General features: G+C 44.7%; 2 protein-coding genes across 10 annotated transcripts in view; one reads left to right on the forward strand and one right to left on the reverse strand.

Annotated features, from left to right (window-relative positions):
- The window catches only part of FYCO1 (FYVE and coiled-coil domain autophagy adaptor 1), a 118,679-nt gene that overhangs the window by 19,354 nt on the left and 81,328 nt on the right, over positions 1 to 17,997 (reverse strand). The window lies entirely within an intron of this gene.
- CXCR6 (C-X-C motif chemokine receptor 6) lies at positions 6,361 to 15,891 on the forward strand. Of its 2 annotated transcripts, none has more exons than XM_053259597.1 (3): positions 6,361 to 7,448; positions 8,702 to 8,770; positions 14,398 to 15,891. In XM_053259597.1, the coding sequence occupies exon 3, from the start codon at positions 14,419 to 14,421 to the stop codon at positions 15,472 to 15,474; it is 1,056 nt and encodes a 351-aa protein (XP_053115572.1). In that variant the 5' UTR covers positions 6,361 to 7,448; positions 8,702 to 8,770; positions 14,398 to 14,418; the 3' UTR covers positions 15,475 to 15,891. The 2 variants fall into 2 exon arrangements, with proteins under 2 accessions (XP_053115572.1, XP_053115573.1); XM_053259598.1 differs by having other exon boundaries at positions 6,361 to 7,099.

The following is a 17,997-nucleotide window of genomic DNA, read 5'->3' on the forward strand; positions in this document are numbered from 1 at the left end:
TGCTGGAACCTCAGGTTTGAAGACGTCATTGTGGCAACCGAATTCCGCCACTGCCCTAACCTGGGTTTTGTGCGGTGGCTGCTCCCAAAACCATAGAGAGGGTGGCTCAGACTAGCCCAGAAATGCATCAGCACTATGCCTGCCGTGCTTCTCGCTGGCGGCCTCTTTGATCAGTTGCCCTACCCTCCACCATCTCTTCATGCCTCCTGTCATTGCCTGACAACAAGGACGCTGCATCACCATGTCCCAAGTTTGAATACATGTAAAGGGAGAGAACCACATTGGGGAATGCCCACTTTCCACTGTGTGGAAATGGGTTTAAATGCATTTTAAAGTGGTGTGAGGAATGGGTTTAAATGCCCTTTTGCTGCCGAGGGTGGGCAATCGATGCCAAAAAGGCATGATTGCACTGAGCATGCCCCCTTGAAGATCATTGCTAATGGTTGCCACTTTACTGAATCCTGATGCCTTGCCTGCAGTTTGGCAATGTGTCTGCTACGGAGCATGCTGTCATGCAGCCTTGGCAGACCAGGAAGAGGGAGGGTCACCTCTGCTCACAAACCAGAAGCTGCGAGACCATGGCTTGACAATCATCTGCAGGATGATTCCTGGGCTCACAGATTAACCACAGTTTTGTCTGCCTGAGGTTTCATGGTATGTCTGAAGGCAGCGATGGTAAGAGGTCCTGGAGAAAATAAGTCATCTTTTTCTGCAGGGAACCCTAGCACCCAAATCAGAGAAATAGGGCTGGCTTTTGGGGTTGGCCAGGTTGGGCACCCATGCCTATCAGAGGGCCCATCCATCCAACCTCTTGAAGTTCCAATGCCCACCTCTGTATGGCAGTGGAGGCACAACATCTCTGGGCTGAGAATCATTTCTTCACTGCTCTCTCTCAACCCTCCCCATCCTTGATTTGGCTTCCTTCAGAGGTCCCTGGAGGAAAGCTCTCATTTGCAGACGGAGAAGAAAGTGACAACCACAAACCAGTGTCTCTTCCAGGTCTTCTCCTCTTTTATGGATTTCTTCTAAAGGCATCTTCTTCCAGGGTCAGTCCAAAGATTGCTGGCACTCCCAAGCAAAGCCTTGCTTTGGTGCCTCCCTCTTCCTTCACCTGTGCGGATGTCCCAGCCCCTTCACCCATGCAGGCAGGTGCCTCCTGTCATCGAAGTGGGTGGATGGGTGGGTGGGTGAGCAGTCCCCATTTCTGTCCAAGTGGATGGGAAAGTGATCCATCCCCATCACCTGTCTGCCTGCCCATGTACTGTTCTCAATGCTCTGCTGCCTTTGCCTACCACTACTGGCTGCTTCTGGGCAGCTGGCCTATCACGTCACATTATAATGATATTGCCAATCATTACATGATTGTTATGTGCTGTAGCAGACTGGCTGCCCAGAAGCAGCTGGCATAGGCAGGAGAAACAGATGGAGGTGGCGAGGAGAGCAAGTGGGCAGCCAAGTGGGCAACAGGGACAGGGAACACCAACTCAGTCGCCCACCTGCTTGCTTGTTCAGATGATGGTGGGTGCGCACATGCCAACAGAGGGGGAGGTGGTGCCTGTGTGGACAAAGGGGGTGGGGGTGCAACAGTGCACCCCATAGGTTTTGCCCCAGGAAGCCACCTAGGTCTACCTAGCAGGTGGGCTAGCCCTGCTTTTGGCTTGCCAGGTGGCACCTGTCGGCACCCCTTTTCGCTTGGTGCCATAGGCAAATGCCTAGTTCTCCTAATGGGTATAGGAAGCTGCTTTACACCAAGTCAGACCATTGGTCCATCTAGTTCAGTTTTGTCTACACAGACTGGCATCAGCTTCTCCATGGTTGCAGGCAGGAGTCTCTCTCAGTCCTATCTTGGAGATGCCAGGGAAGGAATTTGGAACCTTCTGCATGCAAGCATGCAGGTGCTCTTCCCAGAGCGGCCCCATCCCCTAAGGGGAATATCTTACAGTGCTCACACATGCAGTCTCCCATTCAAAGGTAAATCAGGGTGGACTCTGCTTAGCAAAGGGGACAATTCATGCTTGCTATCACAAGACCAGCTCTCTCCCATACACGGGCTGGGCAGGGCCAGGCCAGCCCTGCCTTCTTCTAGAAGCCCACTGATGGATGGGGTAGGTGCCTGTTGTGTTCCCCTTCCTTTAGAGCCAACTTGCATGATGGAGGTGGTGGGAGGGACTTGCCGCAGACTCTACTGCAGGGCTGCTCAACTCCGGCCCTCCTGCAGATGTTGGCCTACCACAATCCCTGGCTATTGGCCATGGTGGCTGGGGATTATGGGAGTTGTAGTCCAAAAACAGCTGGGGGGCCGAAGTTGAGCAGGCCTGCTCTACTGCTTCATGACAGCCATCCAGATAAGCCCCCACCTCGCCAAGTCTTGTAGTGTAGGGCCCACTGAGGCAACTGGCCAAGGGTTTCTTAGAACCTAGAGCCATCACTGCACAGAGAAAACAATGAAACCAGAAGTCTACCTTGGACCTGAAGTTGTCCACTGTGGCTGTGAGCCATGTGTGGACACTTCCTGTGTGCAGAGGCATATCAAGGGAAAATAGCGCCTCGGGCAAGTACTGAATTCCCACCCCCAACATCTAAACATAGTTTAGAGAACACTAATAATATTCTGGAGGCGGAGATTTATCTCATCTAGCAAAAGGAAATATATACTTTAAACCCCCACAAAACAAAAGCAAACCCATACCACAGATGTTATGGCTAGTAGTGGGTGCGAAAAATGCCTTGCCTTCAAATAATCCATCTGCAATGGGGTAGGGTAAGTGGAGGGCAGTGCCTTGGGGCTCATCTCTGCTTTAGGCTATGCAGAAGGTCCTCAACTGGGCCTTCAGGACAGTATTCTCTACCCATGTCTGCTACCCAAGTCTCCTTGGCAGCTCCAAAGGCATGGAGTCCTATGGCATTTTTGGTATATCCGTTATATTTACAAATATAAACATGGTGCATGGAGTAGCAGCCAAATACTGAAGCAAGCAATGATGGTCTTTCAAGCAGCATCAGTCCCCATTCCATTCCAAATCCAGCAGTGCGTATTAGCACCCCTCCCCCCGCTGCTATCTGCCAGCAAGTAGCAACATTCATACATTTATTTATTTAGTTGTTTAACTTTTTTTTTAAATATCCCGCTCTTCCTCCTCCTCCAAGGAGCCCAGAGCAGTGTACTGTTAGAGAAAAGATGAAATACGTGATGGTTGCTTGCGCTGATGGGATTTGTGATTGCTCTGTAAAACATGCTTTAACAAAAATATTCGCCCTGCTTTAGTTCTCGTGCTCAAGTTGGTGTGAGATTAAGTTAACAATCAACTCTTTGTTCCATCTATCTCTTTGAGACAGCACATGACCAGTTTGCTGGGGCTGAGACGAAGCTCAAGGCCAACTCGCCAGGCAAAAGTGAAACTTAAACAGGCCTGCTCTTCCTCGAGGGAAGGAGGGGGGAGAAGGGGGAAACATGAGAAACTGTCTCAGCAAATCAAGGCCTGTAGGAACCAGTTGAGCTAAACTGCGCAGATGCAAGAATAAATTATAAACGATATGCTATATATATAGGATGTTGCCCTAAGGTTCGGGGCGGCCACCTTTCTTGAGAGCTCTGTGTCATTGCAATAAAGTTTGATTTGAAACTCTGATACTGGTGTCTGGCAAATTACCTAACCAAGAGACCCGAACCAGGGTGGGGAGGTAAGCCCCTCGGCTTACCCACAACAGTACTACATACTTAAGTTTCTCCTCACAACAACCCTGTGAAGAAGGTTAGGCTGAGAGAGAGGTGACTGGCCCAGAGTCACCCAGCTAGCATCATGGCTGAATGGGGATTTGAACTCGGGTCCCCAGTCCTAGACCAGCATTCTAACCACTACACCACGCTGGCTCTAGTCCATGAAAGCCTGTGCTACAAGTGAGTTAATCTTGAAAGCGCCACAAGACTGCTTGTGTTCTTACTGCATCAGACAGCATGGCCCCTCTGGAGACTGTTACTACAGAAGAGCAGCAGCCCAACTTTTTAAAGTGTGATCATTTTGATTGCAGTCAAGATTCAGAAGTCTCTTATCTTGACTTAACAATCTGATGGATTTTGTGTTTGCAATCAAGATGATCACACTTTAAAAAGTTGGGTTGCTGCTCTTCTGTAGTAATTTCCAGAGGGGCCATGCTGTCTGATGCAGTAAGAACACAGAAGTCTTGTGGCACTTTCAAGATTAACTCATTTGTTGTAGCACAGGCTTTCATGGACTAGATGAAGTGAGCTCAAGTCCACAAAAAGAATAGATAGAACTCTTTGGGGACAGAGGAAGCCAATTAGATGTTATCTTTGCTTTTCTGTAGCACTGAACTAATAAAAGCTAATCAAATCATTCAAAAAGAAAAAAAGATCCTTACGAATACCCCAAACCAGAAACCAGCACTCCATTTCTGTGTTGTGTGACCCCCACCCCCTGCTTTACGTTTTAACTCTTCTTCTCCATCCCAGTATCACTACGCAAGAAGAGAAAGAGATCAGTCGATCTTACATGTTTACATATTTAAGTACTGTGGCCAAAGCAGCTCTTTGTCTTTGACAAATGGTTTTAAATTGTTTATTCTTCTGTTGGCTTTGGGGTTAAGATTTTGTAAGCTGCCTGCCTCAAATAGTTTTGAAGAGTTGAAACAACAACATTAGGCAAAAGGGGAGCGGGGGAGGAAGAGGAAGAAGAAGAGGTCTAAAACACACCAAACCCCAGAGACTGGAAGCCAAAGGAAGCCAAAAGGATCACCAAAACACACCCAGTGCAGGGAGGGCTTGCTTGCTGGGGGAAGCGCCGCAGAAAAGAAGAAACCCCTCCCCACACCTTCCGTTCTGAGCGAGGCAAGAACTGAAGTGTGTGTGCATGTGCGCGCCCCAGGCAGGGGACACACGCCGGACTGATTGGGGAGGGGGGTGGGATTGAGGAAAGCGAGCAAGGGAACAAAAAGCAACACGCTCGCCTCCTAGCAATGCAATAGCCCTGGCCAGCAGATCCGAGAGAAAGGAAGGAAAGAAAGGGCGCTCGCACGCACCCCTCCCCCTTCCCACCTCCATACAACCCACTATCACCTCCTCCTCCTCCAAGTGGAGGGAGGCGAGAAGAGTGGATTTACAGTGAATCAGTGTGAAGCAGAAGCAGGCACTAGGCAACATTTCCATAACAACAGAGAAAAAGAAAGTCTGACACAAAAGTTCCTGCCTTGGGCTGAGTTAACCTTTTCTCCCCATGTTTTCTCCCAATATAAATCTCCCCCTGACCAAAGCTGCTATTTACCCTGCAGAGGAAAATTTACAGTTACCCTATGGCAGGGTTTGTTGGGTTCCCAGATGTTATTGGACTTCAACTCCCATAATCCCCAACCAAAGGCCACTGGGGCTGGGGATTATGGGAGTTGAAGTCCAATAACATCTGGGGACCCAACGTTGAGAATCCCTGCTCTATGGCACCTGTATATTTTTCCAGTGGGACAAATGACAACCAACAAGATGGCTTCCCCAGCACAATTTCCTCAATCCATTCTGGGCCCTTCCACAATCTCTCTCTCTCTCTCTCTCTCTCTCTCTCTCTCTCTCTCACAGACACACACACACACCAAAACCATAGGAAATACTGCTCATGAATCATCTTCTATCATGCTTCCTATCTGTACAAGATAATACATGTCATAATGGGAGGCAGGAGAAGCCCAGGCCAGGGAGCTCATGCCACCAGCTCCTGAAGAGACACCAACAGACTGAACTAAAGCCATTTATTTTACTGCCTTTTGTATTGCTTTACTTAAGCTCACTAGGGATGATAGAACATAACCTAATTCTTAGCAGGGAACCAGGCCATGCAACAGACTTGGTGGCCTGGGCTATCAGAAATATCGGAATTCTTAAAGAGGCATCCCCTTACCCATGATGCAGAGGCAGCCGATTGTGGGGCAATTGCCCCAGGTAGTATGGTGGTTGGGGGGAGGGTGGGGGTTCTTTAATTCCCAACCTAACACTGGTACACAGGGGAGGCTGGGCAGGTGGAGGGAATGCTGGGGAAATCACACAGGCCGGGAACAAGTGTGGGGAGGCTGGGAAAATGTGTGGGGATGCCTTCTCCCACGGAAGAAACTCCGGGAGGAATGCCAGTCCTCAGGTACCCCACGCTTTCCCCCAACAGCCTCCCTGTGCTTGTTCCCAGACTCCCCTGCATAACTCTCCGCCCTCCCCATGGACCCTCTTGGCATTCTCTCCACCCGCCCAGCCTCCCCCATGCCAGTGCAGGGTCAGAAATTAAAGAAACCCCACCACCACAACAACTATACTACCTGGGGCAATTCACCATGATCAGCTGCCTCTGCATGATGGGGGGAGGAATGCCTCTATTGGAATCCCAATATTTTCAATAGCCCAGACCTACAACAGACCCAAATGCTAACTGTGTCCATTAACCAACAGCACTTCTGTAATTCTAAGCCCCAGTGGTGAGGTCTACCACATCCATGATATCCACATCTTCACGTCAACCAATGTGGTGTACCAAATATCATGCATTAAAGTCCTCTGTCAATATATATTGCCAGAATGCTGGGGGTGGCCCTGTCCACCCCCAGCACTGTACTTTCAATGACTGTTGCTGGTGTCTATCTTATGTTTCTTTTTAGAATGTGAGCCCTTTGGGGACAGGGATCCATCTTATTTGTTTGTTATTTCTCTGTGTAAACTACCCTGAGCCATTTTTGGAAGGGCGGTATAGAAATCGAATTAATAATAATAATAATAATAATAATAATAATTATTATTATTATTATTATTATATATTGGTTAAACTGACCTGTCATAGACAATGACTAAATGGACACAAATACAGTAGGATACTATGACCAAAAATATTACGAAGCCTGTTGGTGAGCATTTTAATCTCCCTTGACATAAGGTCACAGACCTCAGGGTGGCTATACTTAAGAAGTTAAGTTCAGGGGGATGTTTGTAACATGAAATAGCAGAACAAGAATTTACAGTAAATTCTGATTGTGTCAGTCTCTCCTTGAATAAAGATATGAGCTTTATGCACATTACAGACATACATAGCCAGTAATTTCTCTCCTTTGCTACCTGGTATGTATAAAACCATTCACATATTTTAAGTGTCTCTTTAAATGTATACAGAATGTTTGTCACTACCTGCCTGTAATGGACCATCCTTGTGTTCACCCTGCATCTGAGGAAGTGGGTTATAACCCACGAACGCTCATGCATTAAAATATTAGTTTAAAATATATTGCCTTATTCTTTAAAATCAAGCTAATAGACTGACACCTTCTTCCGCTCTGTCTGCTTTAGTTTTATGGGTTTTTTTTTAAAAAAACTATCCACAACAGGAAACTCTAGAACTGTTAAATGTGCACTACTGCTACCATTCTGGGTCATACCTGGAATTTAACTGCATCAGCTCCACCACTGCAAGGTAAGGGATGATCTCCTCTTGCCTTAGACTGAAACATTACAATGTAGATGCTGGATAGACAGAATACAGCCTTCTTAAAGACCAGGCCCTTTGCAAGACCCATTTGTTTTTTCTTATTAATCTGTTGATCTTTACAAAAGGGATTTATTTCATTTTGCAATGCCCTCATATTCTTTTGTTTTTCCTTTTATATATCCCAAGCAGCTTTCAAATAAGAAATGTAATTATTTCATTATTATTTCATTGTTTCCTAAATCAAGAGGCTTTGCTATGAAAATGTCTATTTGATGATGTTTGGTTAAGCAGAGCCAGGTTACAGGACACAGAGCAACTGGACTATTTTCTGAGGCCATGTAACACTATTACAGAGTCATGGTTCAATTTGTCAAAGATGGGCACAAACAAATCCAGACACTGGGATCCTTATTCATGCTCTTGTGACTGGTCCTCATATAACCATTGAGCTGATTATGAGAAGACAGTGGGTATCTAGGTTTTAAAAGCATGCATCTCATTAAAATACCTCATTTTGATTCAAGGAAGCATCTGGCTGGCCACTGTTGGGTTATTTTAATTTAAATTCCCACACATTTAGTTTATATACACATATATCCAAATTTGATCATTTAACTCAGGCATCCCCAAACTGCGGCCCTCCAGATGTTGCTGAACTACAACTTCCAGCATACCCAGCCACAAAAAATTGTGTCTAGGGATGCTGGCTGGGAGTTGTAGTTCAGCAACATCTGGAGGGCCGCAGTTTGGGGATGCCTGATTTAACTGATCAACTAAAACTCAGACAATTAAAAGACCAAGATTTCTTCCATCCACTCATGATGCTACTATATAGTGTGCCTACAAAAAAGAGGGATAGCATTGTAAGAAAGAAATTCCTGCTGATTTCTCCTTGTGGGTTCTTCTTGTGCAGGCAGTTCCCACTAGATTGAGTTTCGGTTTTGCACTTTTATGGATGAATAAGGATGCTGGGCTGAACACCATATAGATAAGTCTGAGAGTAAAGAACCATTACCTGCAAATGATGGCCCTTTCCTCAGCAAAGTACAAGGAAAGACCAGATGGAGAACCACCACAAATGTATTCACCTCAGTTTCCTAAGAAAACTTCAGGAATTCCTTTCAAATGGGATATTCTGTTCACTAAATTAAGATTATTATTTTAATCTATTTAATATGCATATTAGCACTATTATTATATGTTGCAATATACATCTGAGACACATTATTCTGTTTCAGGGTACAGGATAAATCACCTTTCTTGAAAACACAGAGGACTACTGTTTTCTGCCTGACCCTGTTTGTGAAGTATGACTCTTCAGTTTGTTTCATTACATATTGGGTGTTAGTCCTGGATTTGCAGTAGATCCCCTTTAGAAGTGTGTGTGTGTGTGTGTGTGTGTGTGTGTGTGTGCGTGTGCGCGCGTGCATGTACATACACACACATACAAATTTACTGTTGATTTAACATAACAGAAATATAGATATATAACAGGTATATAACAGGCAAGGTGTTTCAGCTTCTGCCTTCTTCAGCCACTCTCATGTTATCATGATAGAAAGCTACAGTAACATAAATAAAATGCAGAGAATTTTGAAGTTTGTATGTGTTCCTGGGATTATGTAGATAAACAATTAACTTGGCTAGACATGCTCAATCTATGGTATTAATTTTGTGGCATTTTATTCTTATTATTAATAAGAACATTTGTATATCATTTTCAATTCCCTTTTCTAAGGCAGAAGAAGTGTGAATATGAATATGTGATAATGTGTTTTTTTAGTCAAGAGGGGCAGAAGAATTGTTGCTATAATGGCACAGAGGGGATTTCAATTCCCTTTTTTCAATTTTCAATTTCCTTTTTTCAATTTTCAATTTCCCTTTTTCCTATCAGTACGCCCGAGTAGTGTAAGTCAAGTTACTATCCTGTTCCAGGGTGAGCCAGGGTGTCCATCAAGGCAGGGAGCCCACAAGAACTCAGTCAGCTCCAATGGCAAGAGTGAGAACCTCAGTCAGTGCTGAGCAGGGAGACGCTGGGCACTGCTATATAGATGGAATGTTGCACCAGCAGTTTCTTATAGCTGTTGCCCAGGCACAGTGCACTGGCCCTGCCCATTCCCTACAAAAGGCTGTTTCTTAAAGGGGCCTTGCCTGATTTTGTAAGTGCTGGCTCCAGCCTCCGCTAAGACTGCTGGGTCCTCAGGGGAACCTGCGGAGTCAGAAGACAAAGGCAGGGCTGTGTCCTTGAGCCATGGTCCGGGTGCTGGCTCAGGTTTCCTTATTTCTCCTGATGTGGCTCTGGGTCCTCTGGGGTCTGGCTCATAGGTTTTCCCCACCCTGTCACATACCGCTCATCCCCCAGTTTGGGGGTGGGAGAGTCCAGGATCCAGGTCCATGACTGTCACCATCTCTTATACTGATATGTAAACTGCTCTGAGTATGATTTGGGATGGCACAAAGCTTACACACGTAAGTACACATGTTCACATGTTTCTCAGACATTTAAGCATATATTGGTATGGGGGCAGAATGCTTGTGCAGAAATGAAGCATTAGAGCAGACATGATGGTAGGACATCTTGTAGGGGAGAATTTAGCAGGGCTCTGGGTATGATTTTGGGTCTCCTAAAGTTTATTTGGACTGCACATCTCCAGTTCCTTATTCACTTATATGTTTACAATTATTGGTGTTGGGGCAGCGCATCTGAGATTGATTTGAGCAAAAAGGAAACAATTGGCCAGACATACCATGAAATTTTGTAGTGCACAGTCTTCTAGTACGTCTAGTTCAAAAATGAAGCATGGGGCCAGACATGAAGCATACAGTTCAATGCTTGGTCACAGCAGTAGTTGTCTGACAGGATGATCTGCTATGGGTATATGATTTGGGGTGCTCCAGAGCTTATATGTGGGTGCAGCTTAGATAGTGCCCTACTGTTCCCAGTTCCTTCTTTCTAATTCCACTTCCTTATTTGACACAGAGCTGAACAGCAGTGTGGGCAAGGAACTGATGTTTACATACACTTGCTCCCCAAAATAAGCTTTGAGCTACTCCATCTCATACACCTTTGTGACCAAAATATCATTTCCTTTGAGTTGCACAAGCATTCCATCCAGCATAAAGCATCATTTTTGTGTGACATGCTTTAACATGTGAAGTCCTCAGGCAATATTAAGGAATAAGAGGGGCAGGGCTACACACCAAAATAGCCCTTGCGCCAGTGCAAATAATATATCTGCACTACTGGGAGACGGCCCCAGTGAGATATAGTAGCTGAATGTCTAGTCCAATCAGGAGCAGAGCCAGGCTGGCAGCTGCCTGTGTGTGGTCGCCGGCGCAGCCCCCTGGCTCCGCCCCCCACGTCTGACATCAGACGTGCCCGTCAGATGTGGCGGTGTGGTCTCCCTTCCAAACAGGGCCGTGTGACCCTCTTTGGAAAGGAGATTGGCCCACACTGCTTTGAGCAGCGTGGGCTGGAATGAATCTCCCTGCCTTAAAGGCAGGGAGAGCCGTTCCGGCCACACTGCCAATGCAGCATGGGCCGATCTCTCTCCTAAACAGGGATGCGCGGCCCTGTTTGGGAGGGAGATTGATCGGTCCCGCTGTGTTGGCAGCAGGACCTGGAGCAGCCCTCCCTGCCTTTAAGGCAGGGCAAGTTATTCTGGCCGCACTGCCAACGCAGTGTGGGCCGATTTCGGTTCCAAATGGGGCCACGCAGCCCCGTTTGGGACAGAAATAACGCCCCTGCGTCTGACGTCAGATGCGGGGGGCGTGTCTGGGGCCGTGCTTGCGGCCCCTGATTGGGCACGGCTTGGGTTCTTTGAACCTGTTCACCCAATGGTGGCTCCACCCCTGGGTCCAATTCTTCATTTTTGTGCTGGAAATACTAGAAGACTGTCCACTGCAAGATGTCATAGTATCATGTCTGGCCTATTGCTTCCTTTTTGCACAAATTATTCTCCACCACGCTGCCTCCATACCAATAACTGACAATACACACATGCATGAATGGGGAGCTGGATGTTTTGCACTACCCAATAAGCTTTGGGCCACACCTGATGACAGGAGATCTCATGGGGGACTGTCTACCAGTAGGGGTGTGCATGGAATGGGTTTTGCATTTCATTCCAAGCTCCGAACGTTCGGAACAGAATGCAAACTGGCCCAAATGTTCTGACTGAAACACTGGGGGTGACCTGATGTTTTGATAGAACAAGCCCATTCCACTTGGAATGTTCCAGCTTAAAAAACTTTGTTAAAAAAAAGATAGTGAAGGCAGTGCTGGGGAGCAGCAAGAGGTACCTTTAACATTAAGTTAATAGAAGCACTTACAGGTACCTTTAAAATTAAATTAATTGATGCTCTCTCTAACCACAAGTGGTAACGCCAGCACTGTGTATGCCACTGCACATGAGTGGACGCCAGGTGAGCGCCGGTCAGAGATGCACCACCACCGCAGGGGATGCCTGCTAGAGCACCAAGGCGGTGGCTTGCACAGTGCTGGTATTACCACTGGTGATAAGAGAGAGCTTCAATTAATTTAATTTTAAAGGTACCTGTAAGTGTTTCCATTAATTTAGTGTTAAAGGTACCTCTCACTGCCGCAGCCTACCCCACCAGCACTGCCCTCACTATCTTTTTTTTTTTTTTAAGCTGTAATACTCGGAATGTTCTGAACAGAATGGGGTTGTTCCATTCCGAGCTCAGAACAGGACTCTCTTTTTAGGGGTGTTCGGTTCCAAGCTTGAAACACTTGGAATGGCCCATTCCGAACTTGGAACATTCTGCACATCACTATCTACCAGTGGTGTGAGGTGTATGATCTGGGGTGATGCAAAAGCGATCAAGCATGCTGCCCCCATGCCAATATCTCCCAGTATATCAATGAATGGAATGGAATGTATCTACCCTGAAGTAAGGTTTGCACCACCCCAAATCATTTACTGACAGCATGGGTAGAGGCTTTTGTCCCCTAAAACATGACCTCAGACCCAATGCTTTCTTTTTGCACAAGACAATTTATGTTCAAATTATGAAGAAATGTGTGCACCCCTAAGTAAGTTATTTGAATCCAGGTCATTCTGCTCCTAGACTGACATTATATCAACTTCATTACACTTTTGGTAATTGTGTCCAGCAACAGTAATGCCCATCTTGACTTACTACCAATTTGCAACAAAAATGGCTGTATTTACCTGAACCCAAGCCTCTAAGTTCTTTGATGTTAAAAATGGGGAGGGGGTGTTTCATCTTAAATACAGAATACTTTTCTTTGGGGTAAATACTTATAACCTGTATTTTTTTAAGGAGATTGTCTTAAATTCAGAGTCATCTTCTATTCTGGCAAAGATGGGTGGCTTTTTATTTGCATGTTCACAAGTTATCACATATCCCAATTCACGTGTCTGCCATTCTGAAAACATAGTTATAGAATTAATGCTACAGACTGTGCATATCTATCCAAGTTAACTATCTATCTACATTGTCCAGAAATACATACAAATATGAAGATTCTCTGTGCATCTTTAAAAAAAGACATAAGGGTCTATTGCAGATCTTGGATGACATGAGATTCTTTGTTGTAGCTGCCTCCTAATGATTACCTTTTATGATATGATTTTAGTTACAGAAAAGTTTCTCATTTTTAAAAATTAGTGATGTTTTTAAAAGCAATTTGAAATGAAACAGGCTTTAAAGAAACCTTAAACCACATCCACTCCTCAAAATGTATTGCCTGACATCTACTTTGTCAGTTCTGAGAAGAGGAACATTTGAGCATAGCTGTACATCTGGAGAAGCTGAAACGAAAATGTGTTAGCTTACAATGAACTTGCCAGTTCATTCCAAGACCTCACCAGCAAATTTAAATTAGGAGAATTCTCTGGGGCACTGTCAATTAAAATGGTCTCAGTCAAATGGTGGGGATGGCTAGGCCAGCACCCAGTTTGCCATCATATGCACCTGCTATTTGCAGGGTCTAAGTACTATATTTCCTTATGATACCATAGTGTTCAGTATCACCTGGTGACTGGTGGATAGAAGTAGATCTCAAAACTAGAAATATTCAGGTTAGCAGCACTGTGAACGTCACAGTGCATAAAACACGGTGTCATCCTTAGTCAATGGTTATCATCTCCGGTTGTTAGCCTGACACCACATCCTGTCTACCCAGCTAAGGAGTGTATAGCTGCTAACAGCCTGACTAGATTACTTAACAAAAGTCCTATTGAAATTAAGTAGTTCTTTAGCGTAAATAGTTAATAGAGCTACAGAGTAAACAGTGTGATGTCAGCCAGTGCATATAGCGATACTCTTTTCCTATCACAGGTCAAAATGAAACCCTTAAGACATGAACCACACCCACTCTGACATACCAGAAACCGCCAACCTGCTACTGTTTATATAATCATTTATCTTGGGATGAAAAAGATATGAAATGAAAGTTCCCGAGTTTGTCGGGGCTTGTGAATTTCTTTGATTAACTTACTTCATTTACATTTTGTAATCTACTCCTTCGACATGTATACAAATCAGAGGCTTAAGTCAGTACAAGGGTATAACTCACTGTATGTATGTAAAGCAACCCTTCTACCTATACCTCAGTTTTGCAACTGTTTGCAACCATACGCTATAATGCTGGATCTAAAAACTGGGTCTAAACACTAAAAGCTTTTGGAACTCAGTCCAAATATTACGACTTGAATCCATCAAACTCGCAGTCCCCAAACTGTTCCACATGGGTGCCTTCCCTCTAACCATAACCTATAGATAGGATTGCTACATTGCATAATCAGGGTTGAAATTCTATGTCATATCAATGATTATGTGCTTTCTTCAAGTAAACCAGTTAAAATTAAGAGCTTAGCAGCAAGGTAAACCACACAACAAACCAGATTCACGTATTAAAATCATTTCCAAATATTTGTGATTACAGGTATTTAAGGAAGGAGGCTACATGGCTATCAGTGTCACATCCCACAATGTCACATCCCACATGCCTGACAATTATGATGACTACTACTACGACAACGACAACTATAATGAGAATTTTTTAGCAGCTTGTAGAGTTTTCCTAGTATGCATGTACTCATTTACCTGTATCTTTGGAGTGTTTGGAAATGGGTTGGTTCTCATAATATTAATTTTCTATCAGAAAGTGAAGATGGTAACTGACATATTTTTAGTGAGCTTAGCTACAGCTGACTTGTGCTTTCTTTGTACTTTGCCATTCTGGGCATATACTGCCGCTGAGGAGTGGATCTTTGGCACTGTGCTGTGTAAAATCATCCGAGGTTTCTACACTTTGAATCTGTACGGCTCTATGTTAACTCTAACCTGTGTAACTATTGACAGGTATTTTGCTATTGTCCAAGCCACCAAAGCCCACATCAGCCAAGCCAAAAGAAAAGACTGGGGTAAAACAATCTGCATTTTGGTTTGGGTGATATCTCTGGCATTTGCTCTTCCACAATTTATCTACAGTACACAGAATACAATAGACAAAAGTGTATGTTGGACAAAATATCCTTCAGATCGTGTGGCACTGTGTGTGGAAGGAATCCAAATGGTTCTTGGATTCTTCTGCCCTATACTTGTTATGATGGTTTGCTACTCAACAATTATGAACACTTTACTCAAGGCCAAGGGTTTCCACAAGCACAAATCCTTGAAAATAATATTTGCTATCATCATGACATTTGTTCTTACGCAGACACCCTACAACTTGTTGAAACTCATACGTGCTGCACATAGGCGTATCATTGTGGAGTACAATTTTGAGCATGCACTGATTGTGACAGAAGCTATTGCTTATTTCCATAGCTGCCTCAACCCTGTTCTCTATTTCTTCATTGGCGCAAAATTTAGGAAGAATTTGGTAAGAATTCTTAAAAATATTGGATGTACTAAACATCAGCAAATCATGGAGCAATGGCAAATGACCGAAGATGATGCCTCAAAAACCTACACTGGCTCACATAACGTAGAGGAAACAACCATGTATCCAGTGTGAGAGCATCTTCAAGATTCATGAGTATCTTCAGCAGAGTTTCATTTTTGGTCACTCTGAGCACTCATCAAAGCAAATGACAAGAGCTGTATCATTTCACTGTAGTTATAATGTGGGTAGGGCTTATGAAAGCTTCTCTGCAGCACAACAAGGGAATTATGTATTTCACTGCAGTCCTGATTCCTACGGTATGGATATCTTTTGAAAAATGACTGTACTGTCCTAACATGCATTAATTTTGTACTGGATTCTGAGAGGGAATTGGTTGAAATCCAGCGTTTGTTTTGATTTGTAATTCATTGCTGGTTCCAGAGCATGCCAGACCAATTTGCTTTGTATAAGAAACTGCAAATAATGTTTTGTTCGGTCTTTGCTTGCAGCATGAATTTTTTAAATATTAAACATTGACTTTTCAGGATAAAAAAAGTGCAGTTTTGCATCATGTGTTTCTTCTTGTTTTAGTTCTGACTTCTACTGAAAGCATCTGAACATATGAAGATGTTTTACACTGACTAAAGTCAACGACTGGAACATAGGAACATAGGAAGCTGCCATATACTGAGTCAGACCATAGGTCCATCTTGCTCAGTATTGTCTACCAGGGTGGCCAGAACCTAAGGGGTATACTCGTGGGTCAAATGGGCTGTAAGCCAGAATGTGGCTTTAAAAAAGCCAAATCTGGCCACCTAGCTGTCTACACAGACTGGCAGTGGCTTCTCCAAGGTTGCATTCAGGAATCTCTCTCAGCCCTATCTTGGAGATGTCAGGGAAGGAACTTGGAATCTAGATGCTCTTCTCAGACTGGCTCCATCCCCTAAGGGAATATCTTATAGTGCTCACACGTCTAGTATCCCTTTCATATGCAACCAGAGCAGACCCTACTTAGCTAAGGGGACAAGTCATGCTTGCCACCACAAGACCAGCTCTCTTCCCACTGGGAAGGACTGGTCCAGCTCTCTTCCTACAATTAGGTCCACCTAACTCAGTATTGACTGTGGTAGCAGCTCTCCAAGGTCTCAGGCAAAAGGTCTTTCACAGACTTCATGTCCTCAAAACCATTTAATAACCCCAAATCCACTAACACTTCCAGTATTATAAAACCCCCACAACAAAGGCACTTGCAAGTAAGAATGAATGTGTAACACATCTTTTGGCTATCAAATATGATGATTACTCTCTGTAGGCCTGTTCACGTGATAAATAAGGTAGGAGGAGCATCCTACCCAAGTTTGAGAGCAGTGTGCGCTCTTGATTTTTGATAGTCTGCGAGGGAAAAACAAGGGAGGAGGCACAGGCAGATATCATCTGCAAGCCTCCCACTGAGTAGGAGGATTTTCCCTCCAACCTCATTCAGTAGTTGGGTAGGTTGTTGGATAGGACAGAGTCTCCTACCCAGCAGCTGGGTGGGATGGAGCCTCCTACCAAGAAGGAGCCTTGCAGACGATCACTCCCTCCAGCTCCTACCTTGCTTTTCAAAAGGACACTATCACAAAACAGGAGTGCACACAGCTCCCAAACATGGGTAGGATGCTTGTCCTACCTACCCTACTTATCATCATGTGAATGAGCCTACTGTCTTTCACTTCATGAATACAAGAGAAGCTTTGGCTAATTGCAGCTTCCTAGCACACATATATGGACTACAATTATGATGTATGTGTTCAGTCACACGCTATGATCTATTTAGAACATAGGAAGCTGCCATACTGAGTCAGACCATTGATCTATCAAGCTCAGTATTGTCTTCACAGACTGACAGTGGCTTCTCCAAGGTTGCAGGCAGGAATCTCTTTCAGCCCTATCTTGGAGAAGCCAGGGAGGGAACTTGGAACATTCTCCTCTTCCCAGAGCGGCTCCATCCCCTGAGGGGAATATCTTTCAGTGCTCACACTTTTCAGTGCTCCCATTCATATGCAACCAGGGTAGACCCTGCTTAGCAAAGGGGACAGGTCATGCTTGCCACCACAAGACCAGCTCTCCTCTCCCTCAAAAACAGCTTGCCTCATCAGCATTTGACAGAAGAAACTTCAAAGAACATAGGAACATAGGAAACTGCCATATACTGAGTCAGACCATTGGTCTTTCTAGCTCAGTATTGTCTTCACAGACTGGCAGCGGCTTCTCCAAGGTTGCATGCAGGAATTTCTCTCAGCCCTGCCTTGGAGAAGCCAGGGTGGGAACTTGGAACTTTCTCCTCTTCCCAGAGCGGCTCCATTCCGAGGGGAATATCTCATAGTGCTCACACTTCTAGTCTCCCATTCATATGCAACCGGGGTGGACCCTGCTTAGCTAAGGGGACAAGTCATGCTTGCTACCACAAGACCAGCTCTCCTGTTTATTTATTTTAAAAAGCATATGCTGCAAAAGGTTCTACATACAGGTTTCATGTAGACTTCTATATGCAAGCGTTTTACCATCTAGGGATTTTCTAAAGGCTGAAGAATGCGCAGGACTGTGGTTATGGAAATAGTTACTTCCACCAATGACTCTCAATGCTTCTTTGTCAGACCCTTACAATAGAAAAAC

Source organism: Hemicordylus capensis, chromosome 6 (genome assembly GCF_027244095.1).
Source record: "Hemicordylus capensis ecotype Gifberg chromosome 6, rHemCap1.1.pri, whole genome shotgun sequence".
In the NCBI taxonomy this organism is placed as follows: Eukaryota; Metazoa; Chordata; class Lepidosauria; order Squamata; family Cordylidae; genus Hemicordylus; species Hemicordylus capensis.

What these genes read in the sequence shown, in the direction of transcription:
- CXCR6 (XM_053259597.1), top strand. Translation starts at nt 14,419, where the DNA reads ATGGCTATCAGTGTCACATCCCACAATGTCACATCCCACATGCCTGAC.